General features: G+C 41.2%; 6 protein-coding genes across 6 annotated transcripts; 3 read left to right on the forward strand and 3 right to left on the reverse strand.

Annotated features, from left to right (window-relative positions):
* Positions 1 to 227: 227 nt before the first annotated feature.
* Positions 228 to 3,150, forward strand: EAF01_000746 (uncharacterized protein; the record flags this gene model as incomplete). Its single annotated transcript, XM_038908996.1, has 3 exons — positions 228 to 410; positions 463 to 965; positions 1,023 to 3,150. The coding sequence occupies 3 exons, from the start codon at positions 228 to 230 to the stop codon at positions 3,148 to 3,150; spliced, it is 2,814 nt and encodes a 937-aa protein (XP_038775902.1).
* A 5,092-nt stretch (positions 3,151 to 8,242) lies between these two features.
* On the reverse strand, positions 8,243 to 13,008 carry EAF01_000747 (uncharacterized protein). Its single transcript, XM_038908997.1, has 8 exons — positions 12,765 to 13,008; positions 12,535 to 12,680; positions 12,336 to 12,421; positions 12,235 to 12,277; positions 11,665 to 12,176; positions 9,533 to 9,572; positions 8,796 to 9,474; positions 8,243 to 8,731 (listed from the first exon to the last, which is right to left on the reverse strand). Exons 1-8 carry the CDS (start codon positions 12,773 to 12,775, stop codon positions 8,719 to 8,721), a joined length of 1,530 nt encoding a protein of 509 aa, XP_038775903.1. The 5' UTR covers positions 12,776 to 13,008; the 3' UTR covers positions 8,243 to 8,718.
* Positions 13,009 to 13,375: 367 nt separating this feature from the next.
* On the reverse strand, positions 13,376 to 16,403 carry EAF01_000748 (uncharacterized protein; the record flags this gene model as incomplete). Its single annotated transcript, XM_038908998.1, has 8 exons — positions 13,376 to 13,402; positions 13,452 to 15,110; positions 15,161 to 15,273; positions 15,329 to 15,428; positions 15,476 to 15,600; positions 15,647 to 15,760; positions 15,816 to 15,846; positions 16,347 to 16,403. 8 exons carry the CDS (start codon positions 16,401 to 16,403, stop codon positions 13,376 to 13,378), a joined length of 2,226 nt encoding a protein of 741 aa, XP_038775904.1.
* Positions 16,404 to 17,028: 625 nt separating this feature from the next.
* EAF01_000749 (uncharacterized protein) lies at positions 17,029 to 18,909 on the forward strand (the record flags this gene model as incomplete). Its single annotated transcript, XM_038908999.1, has 2 exons — positions 17,029 to 17,449; positions 17,504 to 18,909. 2 exons carry the CDS (start codon positions 17,029 to 17,031, stop codon positions 18,907 to 18,909), a joined length of 1,827 nt encoding a protein of 608 aa, XP_038775905.1.
* Positions 18,910 to 20,002: 1,093 nt separating this feature from the next.
* Positions 20,003 to 20,850, reverse strand: EAF01_000750 (uncharacterized protein; the record flags this gene model as incomplete). The annotated part of the gene is made up of 3 exons (XM_038909000.1): positions 20,003 to 20,089; positions 20,208 to 20,401; positions 20,634 to 20,850. The coding sequence occupies 3 exons, from the start codon at positions 20,848 to 20,850 to the stop codon at positions 20,003 to 20,005; spliced, it is 498 nt and encodes a 165-aa protein (XP_038775906.1).
* Positions 20,851 to 23,868: 3,018 nt separating this feature from the next.
* On the forward strand, positions 23,869 to 25,003 carry EAF01_000751 (uncharacterized protein; the record flags this gene model as incomplete). The annotated part of the gene is made up of 3 exons (XM_038909001.1): positions 23,869 to 23,997; positions 24,063 to 24,747; positions 24,801 to 25,003. The coding sequence occupies 3 exons, from the start codon at positions 23,869 to 23,871 to the stop codon at positions 25,001 to 25,003; spliced, it is 1,017 nt and encodes a 338-aa protein (XP_038775907.1).
* Between the last annotated feature and the right edge of the window lie 1,299 nt (positions 25,004 to 26,302).

Genomic DNA, 26,302 nt, shown 5'->3' on the forward strand with positions numbered 1-26,302 from the left:
GTTGCGACAATGATTAGGCCGTGATATTCACCAATAGCTACGAAACGTCACAATAGCAAAAAAATCATTCAACCCCTTCTATTGGCAAACTACCCTACCAAATAACTTCAACTTGCGCGCATATCTGACATTCGTTTTAATATTGGTATGTTTCCCATTTCACTTTCTTCAATGCATCCATCTTTGTTTTCGATGGAAGATACCACCAAAACATGTTCCCGCCACGAATGTCGTCCAGACACGGCGATCAGATAGTGAGGAAGAGATTTGATCCATTCGTGATTGCTGATATGCTTGCTACAGAGAGGATGGAAAAGAAGAAAGCCATGGAGGTCGCTTCGAGAAACACAGCTACCATCGGGGGATTGCAAAACCTCTTTCGTGATTTTGCCCAAGACGAACTCCCAGAAGTGAGCTCGCACATTCGAGGAATGTCTTACCACGTTTATTGACTGTTTGCAGATGCCGCACCTCTTGGAAATCATCGATGCCGACAAAGGAAGATGGAATTCGCGATCACACGAAGAACTCATAGGGATACCTTGGACCCTACCCAACGAACACTCGGAAGCTCGCAGGCTTCAATACATGACTGTTTTTTCTACGGGAGATCGCGACCTTCAAATTCCACGAGCTTTTGATCATGAAGATCCAGTCGAAAGTCCAACAAATAGTGCAGGCCGCAGTAGCTTGAATACTCCTCAAAGAGACCCAAACAAAAAGTTCTCCCTCGCAGCTTACCAAAAGATGAAGAAAGATGGAATCAAGCCTACCCCAAAAACAACTGATACCCCGGATTCAGTTCGTCCAAAAGGTCATGCAAGAACAGCAAGCAATATCTCCAATGCGACTCCGACGGCTCGCGGATCTTTTGAGAGTTCTTCAAATGGCGAAATACAAAGGAATGGGTCTGCGGTACACTCTGCGGGTAGATCAGAACACGTAGTCAAGAATGGCTTTGATAGGTATGTTTAATGATTGATATATTATGATTCTATTAGCAAACGCTAAGAACGTCATAGAAATCCCCCTTCCCGAAGCAACCCAACCAAACCACATCATCTCACCAATGGCACCAATGGCGTCAAACCTCTCACAGAACAAACAAAGGATATCTCGAGATCAAAGGAAATAAACGCACCACAAAACAAATCATCCGCAAAAATGAGCCCTTCAGTTCCTACATGGAATGCACCCATGAAGCACAGCTTACCTCCTCGTCCACAGTCTCCACGAAGAGTGGTTTCAGATGGCAGAAATAATAAACGATCACTTGAATCAGATGATCCATCACATGCAGAAAAGCGTGCCAGAACTGATCGAGCGAATTCGCATCTTCAAAAAATCGTTAAACCAGATATTAATTCATCCAAGGGAAAAGCCCCTCCTTCCAATTTGAGCAAGTCAGATGACCATGCATCTAAATCCTCCAAAGGAACAGGGGAGACGAAATCATATAAATCGTCAGGAAAACCTGTTAATCGTTTACCACCATTACTATCGCCACTCCCCGCCGATTTAACAACTCCTACCACGTTTGATAGCCCTAAGAAATCAGATCAAAAGGCATCCACGTCAAACACTCCATCAAAGTCCAAGACATCCGTCGGTGGAAAGAAACCTCCACCTAAAGAGTTATCATTGCAACAAGAATCACCAACAACTCCTCCAAGAACTGTATCACCCTTTGTACTTCCACCTCTACTTTCACCAACACTTCCTCCCATTGTCGAAGCAGCATTGGCGGAACATAAGCAAAAGGAGGGAGAAAAGACTACTTCTGCGCCCGAGAATCGTCAAGAAAAGTCGAATTCATTGACTGTTGAAGAACGTCATACTCAAGCTCGTAAGCCAGATGCACCTGGTGTTGCCCGTAAGACTGTTACTGGTGCCAAAGTCGGTCATCCTCCAAAAAGATCTGCCTCAAATACACCCTTACAAAAACCTCGTGAGGTTTCAAAAGCTCCAAATGCAAATCAATCATTAATTGTCAAGTTGCCTTATTCAAGGAGGAAAGCTACGACGATTGAACGATTGGTTAGATTATCACCAAGACCTTCGCCAAATTTTACGAAGCTTGAGAATATTAGAAAGAAGGAAGGCTTTGAAGCTATGATGGCATATGATCTTTCAAAGAAAGAGAAAGCTCCCGTTTTATCTGCCAATATTGTTATGGATCAATCAGTATCAGAATCTGAAGAGGATATACCTTTATCAACTCAAAGCAGAAAGACCATCTCTAGGAAACGCCCTAGTGATGTTCTACCTTCAAAAACTGAACCGCCAATAAAGCGGGCTAAACGTCCTGAGACTCTTGATGTTACGACTGCTAGAAAGACTGTCCCAAGTCCATTGAAATCTCCTACACGCCCTGGACCATCTCAAAAGGGTTTACTTGCTACACCCAAGAAGAATGAGGGCTCTAGGGGTACCGCTATGGCCAGAGTTTCTTCGAGTGATGGAAATCCTCAAACTCCTCAAGGCGCAAATATCACTGTAACAACTCCTCAGAGCATCTCTACGAGCAGGTCTGACCAACTCAAAACTTTGGCTTATAGTCTCAAGAAGAAAGGCGAACGTGAGACCAGAATTAATGGTAATCAACATCAACTTAAGCCTGTTGCTGAACGTACAGCTGGGGTTATAGTTGTAATTGAAAGTATCTGTCAGTACATGAGATATTTCAATAGACTTCCTTGTGCTAGTCCTAGGGAAACTAGTTACAGTCAAAGAAGTCAGAATGCTCAAAATTGGGACACAATTATTCCAATGCTTGCTTGGCTTAAGAATATCAGTGAGGATATTCCTGTTCTTCAAGTGTTATCTGCTCATCTTAATGCTGTTTGTCTTGAAGTATCAACTCGTGCTTTTATTAGCATGCCTACTTCACCAGGTAATACTGAAGATGATCGAGCAAAAGATCGTGGAATTTGGTCTAAACAACAATCACAAGATTTGAAAAGGCATGATGCATGGAGACAAAGTCATCATGTTGGATACAAACTTTTGAAAGATTTGTCCTTGAAGGGTGAACCTACAATTATTGGACCATGGACTAGTGTTGATACAATTACAGCATATTGTATGGAGGTTTGTACAGCATTCAACAAGAAGGATAAATGGGGTTGGAAAAAAGAAGTTGACTTTTAGTCAATTTTTATACTTCACGCTGATTATTCTACCTTGCTATGATTACTACGATTCAATCCTCTTTGTAGTAAAATCCGACGTTTCATGAATACGAAAATATAATTTCTCGAAATTGCTTCATTTTCTAACTTTACTTCATATTTTTTGTTGTTACACACTTTTTCTATAGGTATAATACCCAAAGCATTTCGGTAGGAATAGTATAGGATGGTCAGGTCATGGAAATTAGGATGGTGTAGGGGTGGGTGGAGATGGCGTTTGCGATATTGATTTTGTTTTTCGATTTGAACTTTTGCACATTATACGTTTTATTTTGGGGGGGATGGGAGAAATGGCACTATACCCAGAGATGTTGCAATTGCTTTTTTTGATTTGTGGTGGGAGGTTAGGAATGTGGAATGTGGTTAGGGAATTAAGAGGTTTGAGGGGTGTTATGTTGTATTGGGGTTTTGGGTGGACAAGTAAAAGATGGATGGGATGGGATGGGATGGGATGGGATGGGATGGGAGGAAGGTGCTTAGGATGCATAACTGGATGGATGGATGAAATTCTTGTCATTTTTGATGCATTTTTGGGGAATTGATTGGGTGTATTATAGGATGATGGATGGATGGATGGAAGTGATCAAAAGAAAGATATTTATTTGGGTGGTTCGATGGATCAGATATAGTATATCATACGAGATAGGAAGGATATACCTACGTGTGATATTCTACGTATGGTATGGTATGCATTAAATGGAATAGGAATAGGAATCGACGGAATGAAAACACTGGAAAGTGAATATACTCAAAGTCTTCAGAGGAGAGATACTTATTCATATAGGATGTGGAAAGTTGAAAATGAAAAGTATATGGAAAGTAGTATTTTAATGATGGTGAAGATTTGTTTGTGTATGTGTATGTGTATTGTGAGGTTTGATATATAGTAAGGTTTATTAGATAAGTAAGTACTCGAACTTGGTGTATCTTGGAATCTTGATTTGTTCATACAGGGAGAAGGGGATGGAGGTGAATTCTGATGAAATGGTAAATCAAAGAGAGAGAGAGAGAAAAGAGAAAGGAAAGAGAGAGTTGAAGGGTTTAAATATTGGGGGGAGTTGAGCAGTGGTGTGGTGAGTGTAATAAGTAGTGTAGTGGTGTATGGAATCGCTGGTTAAGCGAGGAGAGGGCAGGGGAGCGGTTTTGTGCTTGAGTGGGTGGGGGTAGGTTTATTGCGGATTAGATAAGTGGGTGTGTGGGTAGGTATAGATTGATGGATAATGTAGATAGATAGATAGATAGATAGATATAAATAAATAGATATAGTTATATTTGTAAGATTCCTTCTCTTGAACTTTCTTGTGTGTGAATGGAGGGTAAATGAATAGCGAAGAGGAGAGGAAAGGCAGGAGAAAGGAGGAGAGCGAGGGAGAAGAAGGAAAGGAGAAAAGAGGAGAGAAAAGGGAGGGGGAGAGGGAAGAAGAGGGTGGTATGCTATGTGTATATCTTGTATGTATATCTTGTGTGTGTGTACGTTTACCCACACTTCAATATCGAATATCTAAACACCAAACCCTACTTCTTACCTACTGCAAAATATCCAAATTTCAGTATTGTCCTAAAAAGAAGAAAAGAAGAAGAAAGAGAAATGGGATTCGTGTTTTGATTTCTAATTACTAATACACCCGATTTCATAACTAGCTTTCAAAACGTGATTTCATGGTCGTACGATCTTTTAGCTGAAATCAATCAATTATAAAATCCTAATTTTATTAATATAACTTCAAAATCAAAAATTTCTATAGTGAATAAAAGCTATCATTTCACTAAATCGATCTTCCAAATTTGAATTCATTTGAAATAATATAAATAAAATAATAATGATTTTATAATGATATAATATTTTAAAGGTTTTCACAACTAACTTCTAAAAAAAGCCTTTAGTTTTTAGATTTTCACTTTCAAATTTCTATTTCAATCAATATAATTCTAAATTAATTGAAATTTAAGTATATAATAGATTTAATTATTATTTACTGTAAAATATTATTTTTATTGAAATCGATATCAAATTAGTAAAATTATTATAAAATGAATAATAGAAATATAACATTTAAATGTTTTTGATAAGATATAGAAAAGTCATGTTTTAGAAGCTAATTATAAAATTGAGTACATTACTATTATTTTAAATCATATAGTTATATAGTTAAGTTTTATATGACATAATGTAGTATGTCAAATGTAATACATCATTTGAAAATTGGTTTCGATGTATCTTCTTTGAATCGTTGGAGTTTGAATAAGATTAGGATTTATATAATATGTTATGTATTATATGTTGATGTTGAGGGTTAATAAGAGGATTGAGGATGAATAAGTAATACTGTTACAGGAGCTGCCTCTAGGGTTATATAGAAGTGTCTAGAGTTCTCTCGAGATAATTTAAACTAAACTTCAAATAGGAATTCAATAAGGTTGTAATTAATTGCAATTCTCGTAACTATAATAATAAAACTAATAATTGTTCTTGAGCATGAAGCTCTATATTGTAATGAAATCCCGTTCCCTTATATAGATCTTCGTACTCTGATGTTGGTTGGAGTTTCTTGGAGTCCTGGCTCCCAAGGACCTCCTTGGAGCCCTGGCTCCTGGGGACTCCACCACGTGACACTGGTCACATGGCATTCTGTTACCCATCGTAACAAATACATTGAATAGTATTAGTACTAATGTAGATTATTAGTGAGCAAATCATATTAGTGAATAAATTATTTAATTTTATATATAAAATTTGTTTGTGTGTAATTGTACATTTTCTTTATATAATAATATAATTTAAAGAAATCTGAAAATATTGAAATTTAATTATATAAATATTATAAAAATCTAATTATTTATTAAAAAATCAAATTATTATAATAGTTATTATAAAAATAACTTTTTTGTAATGAAAATCGTAACAATTTCTACTTTTTTTAGAATATAATAAAAATATTTATAAAAAAACTAGATTTATAAAAAGCTAATTTTTTATTGTTATTGAAAATTCTTTTCTTTTTTCAAAATAATAATTGGTTATTAAAATAAGAATATTGAAAAAGGCCTAATTTTGATATATTTTCAAATAACCCACTCACTAATAAACTACATTAATAGTAATATTGATTTATATAATCTTTTTCTTTAATAGGAGGATTAAAGAGGATATTAAGTGTTACAGGAGCTGCCTCTAGGGTTATGTGGAAGTGTTTAAAGATCTTTTAAAATGATTTAAATTAAACTTTAAATAGAAATTCAATAAGGTTGTAATTAATTATAATTCTTGTAATTATAGTAATAAAACTAATAATTATTCTTGAATACAAAGCTCTATATTATAATGAGATCTGTTCTCTTTATATAAATCTTCCTGCTTTATAGAACCCATGGTTCTGTTCTACTTGGATCCCTTGGATCCTAAGCTTCAAAAGCTCCTGGCTCCTTGGATCCTAGGCTCCAAAGGCTCCAACGTCCTATCACATGACACTTATCACGTGATCCAATGTTACCCGTCGTAACATTAAGAAGAGGATTGAAGAGGATATAAAAGATAGAATAGGATATTGATAAAAGAATTAGGGAAAAATATTGAGATTGAGATTGAGATTGAGAATAATGATAATAATAATAATAATAATAATGTATTTTCTTAATAGGGAGAATTTCGTTTATATTCTCAGCACTAGAGTACTAGAGCTGGAGGAGGAAGCAGGAAGCAGGAAGGAGGAAGATATGAGAGTAGGTTCTGTGGCGGGATGTGATAGTTGACGTTTGTGAGGGGCGTGGGAAAGGAAGAGGGAGAGAGAGGGGGGGAGGGGGAGAGAAGGAGATGCTGTGCTTGGATGTAATAGCAATTTGATCATTCATTCATTCATGGACAACTGTACGAGGACCTCTGGCTCTACTATCCAAGATAAGAGTTAGCTATAGAAAATGGAAGAAATGAAGCATATATTTCTGTTACTCCCGTCCTGTTTTTATAAGCATCATCTACATACATCTGTCACATTTCACATCCTATCTTCATCGCATTGTCCCAACTCCAACTCCTAGTTCCATCCCTTCAACTTAAACTTCAATTCCTCATACCCATTCCTCATACCCATTCCCATCCCTCTTCGCTAATCAACTACATACCTCCTATATTTGAATCTCGACCCAGATAAATAAGTAGATAAACAAGTGACTAATTATCTAGGTAAGCAATCAATCAACCAACCACTTCATTACCGTTGCTATTGCTATTACTATATAATCAAGCCATCGACCTCAACTGAAATCATAATCAAGACTTCGACCTCAACCTCAACCTCAACCTCAACCTCAACCTCAACCTCAACCTCAACCTCGACCTCGACCTCGTAGAAAAAAAAGATAATGATTCCTTGGATCTAAAGATGTATATATATGAGAGAGATTTGTATCATCATCACCATCTCAAAAAGTATACTACACTACACTTCAGTCGAGTTTGACCTAGCCTAGCCTAGCATCACGTGTCGTGCCGTGGTGTGGTGTGCTTATGATGAATAACTAGGTAACTGCTCGTCTTATTACCACACACATACACATACACGTATATCTTCCTACAATACCCTCCTACTACAACCCTCTCCTCCCAACGACAACAACAATAATAACCCCTTCCCCCCCCCCCAAAAAAATTATCCAAACCCTCAAGGAACCTAGAACATATATGTAACTAACTATACGTATCTACTAGCTACGTATGATGTATATAAGCATACATAAGATTCATTTACAAACATCAGAAATCTAACATAATTATATAGTAAGTAGATATAGAAAGTCCCTATACAATATGGTATTTCAACACTTGAAAATATTCTGAATATTCAAAGTATTCAGAACATTGAAAAGTTGTTAAATATTTAGAACATCCTGGGCATTCTAAACATGCAAGATATCAAACATTCAGAATATCAAGATATTCTAAGCATCCAAAATACCTGAGAGATTCAAATCATTCTGAACACCCAAAGCATTGTATGCAATTAAGTCAGACAATCCAAAGCAACCCAAAGTGTTCCATTTTCGCATCTGCACGTGCATACTCAAGCTTCTCAATGTAAAATTTGTCTTAAGATATTGAACCTTAGTCTGTTGCTATTCGCCCCAGCAGCAAAGTCATATTGATGATGGCACTATAGGAGGCTTGAGGTCGTTGATATTCATGTCTTAAATGATGGCATGAATACCTAAAATTAACTAGAATACCTAGTATACATGCAATACTTCAAAACATTCACAATACATCAAATCACATCCCATAAAACATTCTCCAACTAAGCAAGCAATCAGACATCAAATCATTTAACATCAATAAAGAAAATAGTTGGTGAGTTGTTACAAGGCTTAGCTTTTAAAAGGCGATGCGATAATCAGAGGATATTTTTCTGTCTCGGACCTTCCCAAGTCTGTACACAGCCCAAGCTCCAACGCTGCCTACCCATTCCCCTTTTCATTCATCTTCATCTCTCATCCATCTGGAATTATACACATCATCCCCTTTCTATCATCTCATCTATTGCTTCTCCCTATAAATCATGAACGTTAGCGTATTGCAATTACATAGGAGATATTCAAATGATAATAACTTACAATTCTGCGAGAATCTTCTCTCCCTTTGCACGTGCTGATGCAAAGTCACCAACCATGTAGAAAGCACCTTCTGGCAAATCATCACCCTCTCCGTTCATGATAGATTTGAAACTGGCAATGGTGGTCTTCAAGTCAACGAGAACACCCTCGATACCAGTGAAAACGTGTGCAACAGTGAATGGTTGAGACAAGAATTTTTGCAATTTACGGGCACGCTCGACAGTCAACTTATCAGCTTCTGACAATTCATCCATACCAAGAATGGCAATGATATCTTGGAGGGACTTGTACTCTTGCAACATTTGTTGGACACGGGTAGCGGTATCGTAATGATCTTGTCCGACAACACGGGGATCCAACATACGGGATTTGGAGTCAAGGGGATCGACAGCTGGGTAAATACCCAACTCAGAGATACCACGGGACAAGACAGTGGTGGCGTCCAAATGGGCGAAGGTGGTAGCAGGGGCAGGATCAGTCAAATCATCAGCTGGTACGTAGACAGCTTGGACCGAGGTAATGGATCCCTTGGTGGTAGTGGTAATACGTTCTTGCATAAGACCCATGTCGACGGCGAGAGTAGGTTGGTAACCGACAGCAGATGGAATACGACCGAGGAGCGCACTGACTTCGGAACCAGCTTGGGTGAATCTGAAAATGTTATCGATGAAGAGCAAGACTAGTGAAAAAAGTTAGTAAAATCACCCATCTTCGAAAATGAATGAAGATAAACTCACCATCTTGTCCTTGCTCACGGAATTCCTCAGCTATAGTTAACTAAATGTTATAACATTTGTTAGTAATTGTACATAAATATAAGTTGTATTAGTTCCAAGATGATGTTGTGAAATGTGTGAAAGGTTGTTTAAGATTTGAGTCGCTCGACTCTCTTAGCGTGTAGCTTGGTAGCCTTATGTCTAGTCAGACTGCAGTCATTATCGAAAGCTTTTTTGCACGTTAGGCAATAATGAGTCTTATTCGCCTTTGCTGTAGCACGGACAGCAGCAACGGCAATGGCACTCTTGGTAGGTGCAAACTTTTCAACCCCAGCCAGACGATCGACGTGGTCGATTGTGAGGATGTGCTTCTTGAAGGCTAGGTCACTCTGCAGAGCAAGCTCGCATGTATGGCAGTAAAAGCGTTGGCTCTCCTTTGCTTTGGTCCTATTTTTGTAGCCGTCTTGTTGACCTTGTCTCTATTGTTCTCAGCCCATTTGTTCTTGTCCGTGCGAACCCTCAAACGGTACGCTACTGGATCAGCAGCACGCCTCTTTGATCGATGTCTTTGACTTTTCATTTTGCCTAATTTCTGTGACTCTCGCAGCGCGGATAGCAGCAGCGACTTCAAGTTCCTCTTTGCTGAGAATGAGATCTCCTCGAATGCCCTCATTAAGTGAAATATGAGAGCATAAAGGTTTCCACTCCACTATATCTCGACGCCAGATGTATAGATGTTTAAGATAAATATCTGTGATGGCAGCAAATCAAGCATGAAGAATGACGGTGAACATTGCTCCAACGGCTAAGAACCGATCTCGAACACGAGGAACAAGACCTGGTGACGGCATGTCAGTCCAATATAAGAGTCCACGATGAGACAGTTGAAACCCGTCATTGAAAGCCTTGTTAACGAAGCGTGGAAGATTGCTAGAGCCTAGCTTGTAACCCTTAAGTCTACCACTGACTCCATGTGATGTAGAAGTACCAGAACCAACATACAACATGGGTTGGTGACCATGCTTTTCGAACACTAAAGCAGAAATACCCCACTGCAGAGTCGGTCCAGATTATGGTGAAGGAAGAGTTTTGAAGAACGCTATCGTAGGTGGTCTATTTGCTTCAAGAAAAGCGCCAAGATTCGGAGCCAAAGACAGAGGTGAACAATCGGCAATACTATCGTAATTGCTACGGTCTTTGAAGAGTTCTCTGAAGTCAGGGTTTATATACCATTGGGGAGCGTCAACGTTGACGATCCTAAACGTTAGGTCATCGATGAGGTCGATGACGGATAAACCAGACGATGGATTTGTTCCCAAAGGTAGCGATGGCCACCATTGATCCAATGTAAGTGATTGATTGTTGATTATGATATTGGTCAGTTCGCCAATGTCATTGTTGAGGTCAATGGCAGACAATTCAAACATAGGATTCTGTGATTTGGCTCCTGATGCCGACGTTTGACCCAACGTTTGGCCGGACGATTCCAACGACCTCGCAGATGGTTCAAACTAAGTTGTAGATTCAATCGACGTCGAAGGTTGTTCAGAAGTGAGACGATCGACATAGTCGATTAATGCTGGGGAGGTCAAGCTTTTGGTTGTTGACTTGGCCAACGTTTGATTCGACGATTGTTGGAATGGCTTGGTCGATGTTGGATTTGTCTTCAACCAAGTCTTCATCACAGAAGCCGAACCATGATTTTTTGGCTTTGAAGACGTTGTCGACTTCGATTTAGACATTGTCTTTGACTCCGAACCGGACGAACTCAACCAACCTTCCTTGAGATTCGACTTCGACTTCGACTTCGTAGTGGCATGACGAAGAAGAAGACGAAGAAGAAGAAGTGGGAGAAGAGATGAAAGAAGTATGGAGACTCCATTGTGAAAGCAAGAGTGTAGTGGGAAGGTGCGACGAGAAAATAGACAAGTATTAAGGGAAGGTATGGGATCTCGAGGAAGGTAGAAAGGTGTTGAAAGAGGGTATGAAGTTGTTAAGGGAAGGCATGAATGTGTTAAAGGAAAGTATGAAGATATCGAGGGAAATTTATGAAGGTATCAAGGAAATGTAAGGAGTGAATGAAAAGTGGGGGAAGGTGCTAAGGTCAGTGGGAATAGAAAAAAAAGATAAAAAAAAGGAAAAATGATACATACACCAGTAAGAGCAACACGGGCACGGGCTCCGGGGGGCTCGTTCATTTGACCGAAGACCAAAGCGACCTTGGAGTCTCCATCAAGTTGGATGACGGAGGTCTCTTGCATTTCCTTGTACAAATCGTTACCCTCACGAGTACGCTCACCAACACCAGTGAAAACAGAGTAACCACCGTGTGCCTTGGCGATGTTGTTGATCAACTCTTGAATGAACACAGTCTTTCCGACACCAGCTCCTCCGAAAAGACCGATCTTTCCACCACGAGCGTAAGGAGCAAGTAAATCGACGACCTTGATACCGGTGACCAAAACTTCAGCAGAGGTAGATTGTTCAGTGAAAGCTGGAGCATCGGCGTGAATTGGAAGCCTCTTATCACACTTAATAGGTCCACGTTCATCGATTGGGTCACCAGTAACATTCATGATACGACCAAGGGTTCCTACACCAACTGGTACTGAGATTGGGGACCCAGTATCGGTTGCGCGGTGACCACGGACTAAACCTTCGGTACCTATAAACGAGGTGAGTCAACCTTTGTGCTTGAATCCTTTAAGGTCGAGTTCTTTTACCATCCATAGCAATAGTTCTGACGACATTCTCTCCCAAATGTTGCTGTTATCCCTGTCAGTCCGTATTCGACGTTTGTTTATTCCTTGTATTGTTGACGTACTGCGACCTCAAGAATGAGTTTGTTACCACCGTTGGTGGTCTCGAGGGCGTTAAGAATGGGTGGAAGCTTCTCGGTATCGAATTTAACTGTTCAGATGTGGTCAGTATGCAGTTGCAGGGTATTGAAAGCTCGCCCCCATATAATCCCTAGATCCGGAGTTTGACGTCGTTGCCGAAAAAGAATTTTCCATGCCACTTACCATCAACGACGGCACCAATGACTTGATGGATCTTGCCATGTACTGCACTATCACTAGCAAATCTAGCAGAAGCAGCTCTTAAACCAGTTGACAAAGCTGGTCTAAAGGCGCTTCTGGAAGCCCGGAGGGCAGAGTTTTGGATGGCGCTATAGAAAGTTTAAAAGTCAGCTCAATTGGACTATTGCCACCCATTGCGATAAGGCAAAATATTTTCAAATATAAGTACGTACCTCCTGAACATCTTTACGGATGGAGAAGAGCGTTGAAGATGTGAGTGGAGATACAAAGATTGATGGAGGTATGGTATTGCAAAATGAGGAGGTAAATTGAAGCCAGCAGCAAAATGAGCTTCTCGACTAATTGTTAGCGTATACCCCCACGTGATGGCGTAAATTCCGACTTCCCGTTTTGACCCGAGTTGAGATCATCAACAACAACGTCGATATCAGAGAGACGAGACCAAATCTTGGAAATTCACACAATGTAATAAATGTATTACGGGATAGACAACTGTTCAATGCAAATGATAGCTACTTATTATTATTATTACAATTGTAGTATTATTTGGTTGAATTTACAAAGAATAATCACATATTTATTTTCCCACCAAGATTTCTTTTTTTGATTGGCGGGGGAGAAAATGAAAAAATCTATTTTTTTTTCTTCGCTGCAAAGGCTCGCTCACATAGCTAAAATAAATCTATCACCATAAAGAGGTAGGCATTGAAAAGCAGAATCCGCATACTTTTTCCGTCTCCTATCTCTCGGTCATATTCTAGGTTCATTTTACTCATTTCTTCGACCCGCGTGCCCGCCAAATTGCTATTTTATCTACCAATTTTTATAGCGTAGATTCAAGTGCCAACACCTGTATATAATTAGTCTCTTGAATCAGCTGTGTTAAGAGGGAAACTTACTATTGCTGTGCGGGTTGGAATGTATACTTGAATAAAGTTCTTTCTGTCGTTCCATGCAAAAGGTGTTGTGAAGAAGCGTGTTGAAGAATCAATTCTTTCGAATCCTCCAACGTCCTTGGTATCAGTGTTGAGAACAGCTTTGTAAGTACCCTCCTGTTCGACACCAACTCTGTAATCTACGAAACTTTGGGTTGGGTTGAAATTGAAAATCCATAACAAGCCAGCTCGCTCAAAGACAATGACCTTATCAGACTCATTCTTCAAACTAATATAAGCTTGATCACTGTGTAACCATCCATACTTTGCTTCAAGATGTTGCATATGGGAATCAAACTCGTTCAATGCTTTGTAACGGAGGAGATCATCATCTGGAAGGTTAAATTGACGACGAGCATACCAAAAGCTGTTGTTGTTGCCTTCACGAGGGAAGTCGAGCCATTCTGGATGACCGAATTCATTACCCTCGAAATTGAGATAGCCTTCACCTCCCAGACCGGATGTCAGGAGGCGAATCATCTTGTGTAATGCCATTCCACGCTCGATGATTGGCGTGAACTCTGTAAGTCTTGACATATTTGTATACATCTGTGCGTCACACAAGTGCATCATAATGGACTTATCTCCGACCAATGCTTGATCGTGACTCTCGCAGTATGCGATAGTCTTCTCACCATGACGTCTGTTCGTCAAAGTAAAGCAGATATTTCCGAGATCCCATTCGTCGTCGTTCTTCTCCTTGAGGATCTTGATCCACATATCAGGAATGGCCATAGCAAGTCTGTAATCAAACCCTACACCTCCGAGTGCTAAGGGTAAGCACAAAGCGGGCATTCCCGAAACATCTTCTGCAATAGATATCGATTCTGGATAAAGTTGGTGTAACATCTCATTGGCAATCATGAGGTAGACGACACCGTCCTCATCAACAGATGGACCAAAGTACTCATGGTAACCACCAGAGAATCCCGTTCCAATTCCATGATGGGTATAAAGCATGCTCGTAACACCGTCAAATCGAAATCCGTCAAAGTTGTATTCGTCCATCCAGAATCGTAAATTGCTGAGCAAGAATCTCAAGACTTCATGAGATCCATAGTTGAAAAGTCTACTATCCCACAATTCATGCTTTCCTTTAGGACCCTCGTGGAAATAGCAGCTGTCACTTCCGTCAAACTCATTGAGCCCATCCAATACATTTTTGGAAGCATGACTGTGAACTACGTCAAGCAGCACAGTGATACCAAGTCCATGTGCGGTATCTATGAGCTCTCTCAGCTCATCAGGTGTACCATATCGACTGCTTGCAGCAAAGAAACTGTTGATTTGATAACCGAAACTTGCATAATATGCATGCTCCATAATAGCCATAAGCTGAATGACATTGTAACCCAAATGATGTATTCTTGGTATCATGTTCTTTGTGAACTCCTTGTATGTGGAAACTCGCAGTTCTGGGGAAGAAATACCAACGTGTGCCTCATACACCCTAACACTCTCTGGCTTCTTTGGTCTGGGATGCTTGAAGACATATCGTTCGGACTCAGGTGGGTTCCAAAATCGAGCATCGTAAACTGGGGAGACGGAGAGATCTTGTGTGACATATTTGATCCATGCAGGAATTCGTTCAATTCGTTCGCCGGAAGGTGTAATCATAGAGATCTGGTGGGGTTAGCGGGGGTTAAATAAAGCAGTTAGCCAGAGCCGTTTACCTTGATCTTAGAATTATGTGCGATAGCTGGTTTGCCATCCTTTGCAGGTAGGACAATTTCAAAAACCCCATAAGGATCCTTCTTCATAGGGTAAGACTCGCGGTTCCAATCATCTATACGATGTTAATGTTCGACGTCCTAGGAGTTATGAAAGAGGGAGAGAAATACTAAAATCACCAATCAAGAATGCTTGTGTTGCATTCGGGGCCCATTCCCTATATGTAATGTTGTTCTTCTTATCGACGTTGAATCCAAACTTCTCAGTACCCTGATATGGTTAGTTATGACCAGGGAATTTACAGGAGCTTCACAAACTCTGCTAAATTTCTCAATACCACCTTCGGTATCGTCGATGGTTTTAATCCATTGCTGTGCTTTTGAAAATCTGTGTTTTAAAGAATCTCTGAATGGTTCAAGCCATGGATCGAGTTGGATAACACCTAAATTGGTCAATATTGCGAATCGCCTGGAGACCGTTGAACATACCAGTCCCGTCATTTGGGACTCCCTTTGGTGTTTCATTCTTCATAATTGAAGTAGTTGCCAGTTCATTTACATTAGCCATTCTTGCAGATAATGTTTTGGACAGATTGTATGAGGCTGGGGAATGGGAATTAGTATTTTATTGGGGAAAGTCGAGCTAGTAAATACCTACCTAGTTCCCAGTACTCTCCGGATTCGAGGAGCTATGATGATGGTGATGATGGGGGGGTATGATGGTATGTATGGTTGAGCTCTCTTCTAACCGCGCAAACAAAATAAGGGAGGGGCGCTTAACACACGATTCAACTTGAGATTGAGATGAATAGAAAAAGTTGATAGTGAAGATAGAAAAGAAAAGGAGTTATTCATTCAACTTATGATGTTTTCGTTTTGTAGAGAAATCTTGTGCATATTGCGGGGTCTTATTACTCTTTTTTTCTCGCCATTGTACGAGTAACAAGTGGCTATTGATATTTGATTTGCTTGCATTGATCTCCTATCCTCCCTACCTATCTAATAAGGATCTGCCAGTTCTTCTACTTTTGGATGAACTTGTTGAGAGAATTTAACCATTTCACCTCTTTTCCAGCCTGAACCCAAGCCCAACTAAACCTGGAAGTACTTTTATTACGAGCTTAGGTGGCCTACCTAGCAATACTAACGATAAAGCAGAGTGAAGCGAATTTGGAGTGAAGGGACTGACCTGACTGGACCTTGTTGTAAACGCCTGCAAGCCATCCTGCTCGTGCGTGTTTGGCATTAGTGACGTCGATCCCTGTCATATGAGAAAATCCACGAACGATTCTTTGAATTTGTATGAAGATTCTCGAAGAAATGGTAGTGATAAGTGATAAGTGATATAAGTGATAAGTAATAGAAGCTCTCGGGAACATGAAGTTATTTTAACCACCTACATTTATATCTGCCTAACTACCTAACCTTAGTAGGTTTTACACTAGAGACGAATAGGTATGAAACCAAAAATGCAAATGTCAAAAAGTGAAAAGTGAAAAGTTTATAAATAACCCTTTTTTCTTCTTTCTTCACTCATCCCTCACTCAAATCAGCATTCATTGTTTTCATCCCACTTCCCATTTTAGTCCGCACACCTCCAGATTTTTAACACTAGCTTGGACCAATGAGAAAACTCTCACCCCGCAACAAGATGCTCATAGCGTCGGTTACCGTAGTACCGCCGATATCGACATTTCATTGTCTCACGCAATATCTGATATTAATCATTCACGTGCATTGCTGTACAGCCTCAAAACGTTCAAATGATTTCTAGCATGTTATGATCAGAGTTGATAGATATTCTCGCACCTTAAATCCCCAAGCCCTTTACGGCCGTTTGTTGCTCAGATGAGAAAATACAATTCAACAACATGTCCCCGATATCGGGACTCAACCGGATCTCCCATTCCAATCCTCGAATCCTGAGAACTTGCCACCGGTCTCTCCATTTCTCATCCATAAGACATTATCGAAATGCACAATTCAGACGCTCTGATTATGATGGGCAAGGTTGGACTTCATCATATGAGCCAGGAGCTCCAACAAAAGGTCCCCTATCTCAAGCTTCTAAACACGGGGTTCCAAGTCTTACTCCTTTGTCATTGAAGAATCATTTGGATAAATTCGTTGTTGGACAAGATAGGGCCAAAAAAGTCACATGTGTGGCCATTTATAATCATTATCAGAGGGTTCGAGAGTTGAGAAGACAGGAAGCCGAGGAACAGGAAAGGAGGGATCAGTATAGTAGGAGGCATCTATATGAACGGGAGCGTAATAGTCATCCCGTTGACAGTAATTGTTTTCTTCCACTTCACGTGGAACGTCCAAATACTAACATACTACCAGATGAATACGTGGGTCACGCCATTCAAACAGCCGACCTGAATGCTTCGTACCGTGAACGCGAGTATGAAGAAGAACCCGAGCTAGGTTCCAGACCACTAGAAGACCCTTCTCAAAACCGTATTATCATTGAGAAATCAAATCTCATGTTATTAGGACCGTCCGGTGTCGGGAAAACCTACATACTACAGACTCTCGCCCGTGTTCTCGAAGTGCCCTTTGCAACAGTCGATTGTTCTTCCCTAACCCAGGCTGGCTACATTGGAACTGATATTGAATCATCTATTGAACGTTTACTCTTAGCTTCATCCAATTCCATCCAAAAGTGTGAAACGGGCATAATATTTTTCGATGAAATCGACAAATTAGCCAAACCGGCTGTTATGACCCATGGCCGTGACGTGTCAGGCGAAGGTGTCCAACAGGGTCTTCTCAAAATGATTGAAGGAACCACTGTCACTGTGAACACTAAATCTGATAAAAACGCTTCCAACTCAAACCGAAGCATGGATCGTGGAAGCCGAGAATCAAGCCCCCCTGCTAGAAGCGAACAATATACGATTGACACCTCAAATATCCTCTTCGTATTCGCCGGCGCCTTTATCGGGCTCGAGAAAATAATTTCGCAAAGACTTTCAACCGGTTCATCCATTGGGTTTAATTCTTCTCTCTCCTCTTCATCTTCGTCCTTCTTTTCCTCCAACCCATCAAAAGAAAAACAAAAGGATATCCTTGTCCATGCCACCCCCACCGACCTTCAAGCCTATGGCCTCATACCTGAACTTCTTGGCCGAATTCCAATAACCACGTCGCTCTCCCCTCTTTCCCTTCCCCAACTAGTATCCATCCTCACCGAGCCCCGCAATTCTTTGGTTAAACAGTATACAGCACTATTCGAAACCTACGGTTCCCACGGTATAATTCTTCAATTTACCAAATTAGCACTAGAAGCCATTGCTTCTCGAGCTCTCTACGGCTCATCTTCTCCTTCGTCTAAAGAAAACAAAGGTAAAGGAGAAAAAGGAACAGGCATCGGAGCAAGAGGTCTGCGTTCCATTATGGAAAGTGTCTTGCAGGAAATCATGTTTATAGGCCCCTCATCACCTAACATCCGTTATGTCCTTGTGGACGAAGCATTTGTCAAGGGACTCGAATCTACATCTACATCCCCGAGTATAGAAAACGAAGGAATAGATGGAACGGGTGAAACACGTCTCCCCCGCTGCTTTCCACGCAATCAGAGAAATATTTTCGAAGAAGCAATCGAGCTTGAAGAAGAGCTATGGAAACAGCGGAATGGAATTTCAGAGAAGCAGAAAGATGGAGAGGGGAAAGGAGGAGATGGTGATGGTGACAAGTCCATGGACAGTTTCCAGGAATATAGGGTTGTTGTTGAGGGCGGGATGTGAGATTTGAGATTTGAGATATGGAATGCAAAATGGAAGATGGGAAGCTCTCTTTCGGTTCTCCATCACATATCGCAGTTAATGTGTTGTCTCAAGATCTCAGAACAACTATTTCCCAAGCCCAACAAAGAAAACACTGTATCACAACACATCAAGGGCAAGGAAGAAACACAAAGTCAAGAAGATGAACCGCATCACAAACCAGGACTGATTATTCGATCAACTCGAAAAAATTACAACGACGAACAACCCCGCATCTCTCTTGGGAAGAAAGGAAGGGAGGCTGGTTGCGATACCTAATCCTGATTCCGGTTTTTGTATCTATGGTTGATTTTGATTTTTGTCCCCAATTTCATGATCAATCCATCTGCACCATCTGCATACCTTCAACATGGATGGAGGATTTCACTCTATGTACAGGTACGGAGGGAGGGAGGGAGTTCGGCGCGTATGTTTGCGGGTTTTTGATATAAGCAATGAAGCCAGGAAACAGGAAGCAGGTGATAGTGATGATGATGAATGAAGAATCGTGTATTTGAAGAGGCTGGTATCTATCTAGATTTGGAAATGGGTGAATGGCATTTGGCTCTTTTGGTTGTGTATGTGTATCATACGAAACTGTGATGTAACATTACAGATTGAGATATGATATGCAAAAACTACAGTTCCGTTTTATAATCAGTCAATCTACCTAATCCAAGCATTCACAAAAGCCATGGTTCTTTTTAATATGCGCACGTAAAAACCAGGGAATAATTCACGAACTGTTGTACAAAAAGGTTCATTGTAAAATTCGATCTTTCATCTCCCTCGCTCACTTCTGTCTCCCGCATTCCCCGATTTATTTTCCCTCCCTCAAATTCTATGCACAAAACAATGCTTTCCACCCGTCAAGACTTCCTTTACAAGAAATCTCCCCGCTTCATCATCTCATGTAGATCCCATTCATTTTCTGTCCCATCCATCTCCAGGCTCACACCCATCCAACAAAAGAAATAAGAGTTTGTATGCAGGTAGTTTTCGAATAGCACCGTTTCGAGTAGGGTAGGTATTCTTTTCTTTTCTGGCATCATGTATAGTTGGTATGAGGGAGAATTTAGTTCTTCTTTGGTGCAGATTGAACTTGGCCGGGGCCGGAGTATCCTTCGGAGGAGAGACCGCTGATGGGTTCGGAGTTTTGAGACTGTGGTGGAGAGTTGTTAGTTTTATATTCTTGCATATTTTGGATAGATTTCAAGCTCAAGGACGGAGAACCCGGTTGGGAATAAGATTTGTGAGATTTTCAAAATGATTATACATACTCTCAAGTATTCGTTTGTAGCCTCTTCCCACTCCTTGTTCATGGTAGATGGAGATCCCTTTGCGAATGATCTAATGAAGAGGAAAAGGGCGAGGGAAACACCAACTCCACCCATTGTGTATCCAAAGACCTTCCATCCTTCTCCTGGGGGAGTTTGAGCTCTTGGTCCGTGGGCGCCAAAGGCAATGTAGTAAGCTGTTCACATTATCTGTTAGCTTTGTTGTTTTGCTCAATCTCAATCTCAATCCCATTTTAATCTCCATGTCCATCCCAGTATGTTATGCCCTCATAACCTCCCACCCAAAAACTCATACGATAAGCCGCCTTCAATTTGCAGCTCTCTGCAGTTTATCCAAGCATATACATCCTTCCCAAAACCTCTGTGTACAAAGCCCATTTCTCCCACCAAAAAAAGAGCCTCACGTACCAGCCTTCTTCTCTTGCAAAGTCAACTCGGCCCAATTAGTCTTCATGCGATCCCTCAAGTTCATCCAAAGCTCGGCTTGTTCCTGCGGTGGCATGCCCTCCCACCTCTTCTCGATATCGGCCAAAGTAGGATTACTGATCGCATGAGTGGAAGCACATCGAACCTGGTTTCGAACCGCAGAGCCCGTGGCGGCGCGGACAATTGATGTGCGGAGCATGTTTGCGACGGGGAGGATTGTGGGTTGGAGATTTCGAGAGGTGTTGTGCGTGCGGACTAGTGTTGATACAAACTGTAGAGGATAGAGCTACGTACGAGTTGGAATGGGTGGTGGAGGATGGGGCATCGGATGACTTTGGAGACGCTTTTCGTTAAGCGAACTAGAGGTCCACTTTGTAGAGTCACGTGGTAAGTTTATATCTTCAAATTTGGGGGATTTGAAGTTCTCGGGATATGAACTATTCTATTTTTCTGGGCTAGAATAAATGATGAGTTACTAAGCTATGATTGAAGCTCTTTTGATCTCGTTGCAACTTCATTTGGTTGAAATTCAACGACTCTTGGGTTCGACGAATCAACGTCATCCGGTTGGCCATGATTAAATTTTTTGCACGTTTATAAATTATCAAATATCGATTGGATGGTGAGGCCGCTGCGAAACAATATCGGGTATTGGGAGATTGATATAAAAAAATTGCTCTCCAAAGAATGGGCTGTAGAATTGGACATCTATTTGTATGTATACACCTTGAGGTACCCAGCCATGGTAATAACGCTTGTTCGTTGTGATATGAGTAGATGTTCCGATTGCGAAAAAGAGGCAAAAACAAAACAAAATAAATTTATTTACCGACGGCATGGACGATAAGATCCCGCGGTTGGCGAATGCGGGCATCATTTGTGAGCGGGTGCATTAGTACAGCAATAATTTGGATATCCCGGCGCCGTCTTCGACTTCTATACCACATCTATCATTTTCAATATATCTTCATCAAATACTCTCGATTGTCCATAGATCGATATCAATTCCGCACCTTGAGATGGGGGACGAGTTCTTCAATTGTGGGGTACATGGTTGCTAGCCTGAGATATATCCTTCGACAGCTGTGCTGTTGACCTGGGGTGCAAAGGCCTAGTGGCCATCGATCTTGTCTCTGAGCTGAGCGAATGAAGTAGATTGTCTGAGACCCGAGTTTTGCTTTGAATATGATAGAGGGGGTTGAGGAATGAGTTTAGATACTACCTTAATAATAACAAGTGTGTAATGTATGTACAATTTGCTATTGATACCTTTTGCAGAAGTGATCCGGTATGAAGTTACAGTCTCCAGTCTCTCGAGAGTCTCTATTTATAACATTTTGAGTTGGCGGCATCTGCTTATCTTCTCTATCTGAGAACTGGAAGCTTGAACCACAGATTGTGTGAGAAGTGCCTCTTCACGCGTGCTAGAGGTACATTTGCAAGCGGCGGGGTGCGTTGGCTACTGCTATCTGAGTAATTGGTAATCATGCATAAATAATATATACCGGTATGTGCATTTCGGTCATCTCCAGACTCCAGGGCTCCCATTTATACTTTGTACAAGCAAACAAATCTTTTCTTGTTCATGGTTCTAAAAGCCTTCTCTGCAGCTGCTTTCTCAACTCTCAACCCTTAAACATAAGCTTTTCACAGTTTGGCCACCGTACGTGGGGCGTTATCAGAGAAAAATAGAAAGTCCGAAAATGAGGCCGTAGGAGAATGGAGTCGAGAGGTTTAATCCCTTATTCAGCAAAGCTCAAGATCTCATCCTCACCAATTTACGAAATGATACGAAATTGATTATGATTTGAACTCTTATTATAAAGCCATTTGACTCACTCAACAGTTATCATGTAGGAAGAAAATCTCGAAGCAGCACGTGTATTAAGTGGGTGGAGTGATTCATTGTGTTCAGTATTGGCTGACACAATACGGTATGAGAGCATTGCTTTGGACCCAAAGACCAAGAAATCCGAGAGATGGTAAGATCGGGTGAGATTGGGAGATTCTGGATGTCCGGATGTATAGGCTTTATGTATCTTGTCTGTAAATACCATGAGAATTAGATATCCCATGAGAGCGAGATCCTTTCGCCTCGGGTCGCGATGATACGGATAAACGTTAATAGGTTGTCTCACTCTATATACCCGAGTGACCGTGGTCTAAAAGCCAACGAGCGACTGCTTCCGATATATCAAGATATCAACCTATGGTATTTGAGGGGTTTGAGGGGTTCGAGGGGTTCGAGGGGTTCGAGGAGTCGAGAGATAACTTTCAGGAGTGGTAACGATATTGTGAACGGCTGATGTGGGAGTGGCCGTTAAGTACCTATCTGGACACCCGTTTGGATACTACCCAGTACTTCAGAGCTCAACACCTAACAAGCTTGCTTACCTAGTACGTACAAACAGAAGCTTACAGTGCTCCAAGCTTAGTAGTAGGTGCGGTGCCTAGGTAGGATATCCCGTATGTCCCGTATGTTTCATATGTCACCTCTTGTTGGACATGAACTAGAATAGAAGTAAGTTCAAGTAACAGATGCCATGAAAGTCTCTCATTCATCATACGACTCACGAGCAACAAAACCTTGTAATGACTAGGTATATGAAAAGTAATCTTCATACTAGATCCCTAGCTGGGTACTAACTTCGACCTCTCAAACAAAACCAAGAAGAACAAGAGTAACACGTAGGTACTTCTCACTTCAAGAAGGGAACACTGACTTTTGTGATAAAACTTGGCGTTGCAAAGTACACACCTAGCACATACATACCCAGCGAGCCCAGCATTTGAATCATCATTTGAGGGACGAGGGGCGAGCGAGCGAGGGAGGGACGGAGGGATCCAGAAATCCAGATCATCCAATACACGGCACGGTCCACACACACGCATTCCACGCTAAAGGAGGGGCGCTACCGTAAAATTGATTCAACAATGACCCCACCAACTTTATGTCCCTCTCCCCCCCATTTCTTCCTTTTCCTACATAAACAATCAAGTCTCCCTTTACAAAATCATCTCAAGAATCATCAGAAAATCACACAAGTAAGTATTCTTACATCTATCTCATCATAACCTCAACGCCGCCGTCATTTCTTTGTGATCTATAGCTTCAACGGCTATATCCGAAGCTATATTTTAACCTTCCCAAGCTATCTTGGTCAACAAACAAGTCGCAAGACCCTTCCTCAAAACATCTTCTAACATCAGTTCTAGAATGGCTCCTACTAAAGTTGGTATCAACGGTTTCGGACGTATCGGACGTATTGTCTTCAGAAATGCTATTGAGCATGATGACATTGACATCGTCGCTGTCAACGACCCTTTCATCGAGACTGAGTATGCCGTAAGTTTCCGCTATCGGAGCTCCCGCAGATATTACGGACCCGAGCTAATTCGTATTATGTACAGGCATACATGTTGAAGTATGATTCCACCCACGGTCAATTCAAGGGTGATATCAAGGTCCTTTCCGATGGATTGGAGGTCAATGGCAAGAAGGTCAAGTTCTACACCGAGAGAGACCCAGCCAACATCCCATGGGCTGAGTCTGAGGCATACTACGTTGTCGAGTCCACCGGTGTTTTCACCACCACCGAGAAGGCCAAGGCACATTTGAAGGGTGGTGCCAAGAAGGTTGTTATCTCTGCTCCTTCTGCCGATGCCCCAATGTACGTTATGGGTGTCAACAACGAGACCTACAAGGGTGATGTTGATGTTATCTCCAACGCCTCTTGCACAACCAACTGCTTGGCTCCTCTCGCCAAGGTCATCAACGATGAGTTCACCATCATTGAAGGTTTGATGACCACCATCCATTCCTACACCGCCACCCAAAAGACCGTCGATGGTCCATCCGCTAAGGATTGGCGTGGAGGACGTACCGCTGCTCAAAACATCATCCCATCGAGCACCGGTGCTGCCAAGGCCGTCGGAAAGGTCATCCCAGAGCTTAACGGCAAACTCACCGGAATGTCCATGCGTGTTCCAACTGCCAACGTCTCAGTTGTTGACTTGACTGTCCGCATTGAGAAGGGTGCTTCTTATGATGAGATCAAGGCCGTCATCAAGAAGGCTGCTGATGGTCCTCTCAAGGGTAAGTTACTCTATTAATCTTTCTTCCATTCTAATTTACTAATCGTAATATAGGCATATTGGCTTACACTGAGGACGATGTTGTCTCCACTGACATGAACGGTGACAACCACTCCTCCATCTTCGATGCCAAGGCCGGTATCTCCCTCAACGCAAACTTCGTCAAGTTGGTTTCATGGTACGACAACGAGTGGGGTTACTCTCGTCGTGTCCTTGATCTCCTCCACTACATCTCCAAGGTTGATAACAAGCAGTAGGAGATTTCTGCTCAGTCTTTAGGAAGTAATCAAGACTCTGACCACCATTTGGCAGAGAATTCTTGAAAGGCAAGCTCTGATACCATGTCAGATGCCAAATTTCATTAAAATGAATAGTTATTACCGAGTAACGATGAATGTCTTATGATAGCGTTAAAAATGAAAACAAGCTCAAGAACATAATACCGTCTTCATCATGTAAATTTCTTCCATTTGATACGTGCAGGCAATTGATGTGATGTATGGAATCAAGATTTCCGATTGTCTACCAACTCTTCCCACCCTTGACCTGATACCATTTCAGAAGATATGCTGGGGTAGAATCCTATGAACAGTAGTGCCACCGGTACACTTGAATCATGAGGATAAAATCAAATATTTATATATTAACATTTCGACTTTGAATTATAACAATAGACCTTTCAAGATCCATCTCAATGAGAATTAAAAAGAGCAGAAGCTTCTCGATTTTTTTTAATTAATCTCATATACAAATAATGACTATTCGATTTGATGTCAAATTTGAAAAGAATAAATTTTCTTGATTTCCCGATTTTTGTCATGTTCGAGGGGAAAATTATATGCTAAAGTTCTTGCCTATAATTACAGGCCACAGCATTTCATCGGCTCGGGTGCTTCGATTTGGAATCCATCTCTCCTTCTTCTGCATCTTCACAAACAATACCCACCCATAAACTTGTGAACTCGACATTATTATATTTCAAGACTCGAGTTAAGATTCTTTCCCAACACCGGAACAGCCAGCCATTCTCTTACATAATTCTCGGCTTCTAATACTGGAGAGCTATTGTTTCTTTCGGATAACCGCTACATCCCATCCCCATTCATCATTGTCTCGGTAAGTTTACATACTTCATTTCTGTTCTCTATCAACAAACATTCCTCCACTCCATTATCGTTGTCTTGCGTGGATCAAGTAGATTCAAGAAACCTCTATAGAAGTACAACTCTGTTATTGGATTTTACAAAAGAGGTCAAAGATCTTATGTCTGTCGTTCTCTCACATGTCGGTCACATGACTTTCCTCTTTTTTCTCTCTATTCGCCTATGATCGAAAACTCATTGTGGAGTATGGAAATGGAGTACTCTTAGGAGCTTCTATATGATGATGTGTATATACCGTTTATCAGGCTGCTTCTATATCACATCCCCAGGTATCTCCCACTGTTCTGAAGTGGTTCCATCCACAATGATCCAGCTCCAGTCTTCTTTGACCGTACCATCCAATTCCATCGTACTTTTCGGCGTTGGGTGCCTCTATCCTTTTAACTTTGCATG

The sequence above is a fragment of the Botrytis porri genome (assembly GCF_014898465.1).
Source record: "Botrytis porri strain MUCL 3234 chromosome Unknown BPOR_001, whole genome shotgun sequence".
Classification (NCBI taxonomy): domain Eukaryota; kingdom Fungi; phylum Ascomycota; class Leotiomycetes; order Helotiales; family Sclerotiniaceae; genus Botrytis; species Botrytis porri.

Bases quoted from the DNA above. Each gene is read 5' to 3' on its own strand.
- EAF01_000747 (XM_038908997.1), bottom strand. The intron at 12,278-12,335 runs GTACGTCAACAA...CAGGGATAACAG, and splicing joins AACTCATTCTTGAGGTCGCA to CAACATTTGGGAGAGAATGT. The intron at 9,475-9,532 runs GTGAGTTTATCT...TTTTTTCACTAG, and splicing joins CCGTGAGCAAGGACAAGATG to TCTTGCTCTTCATCGATAAC.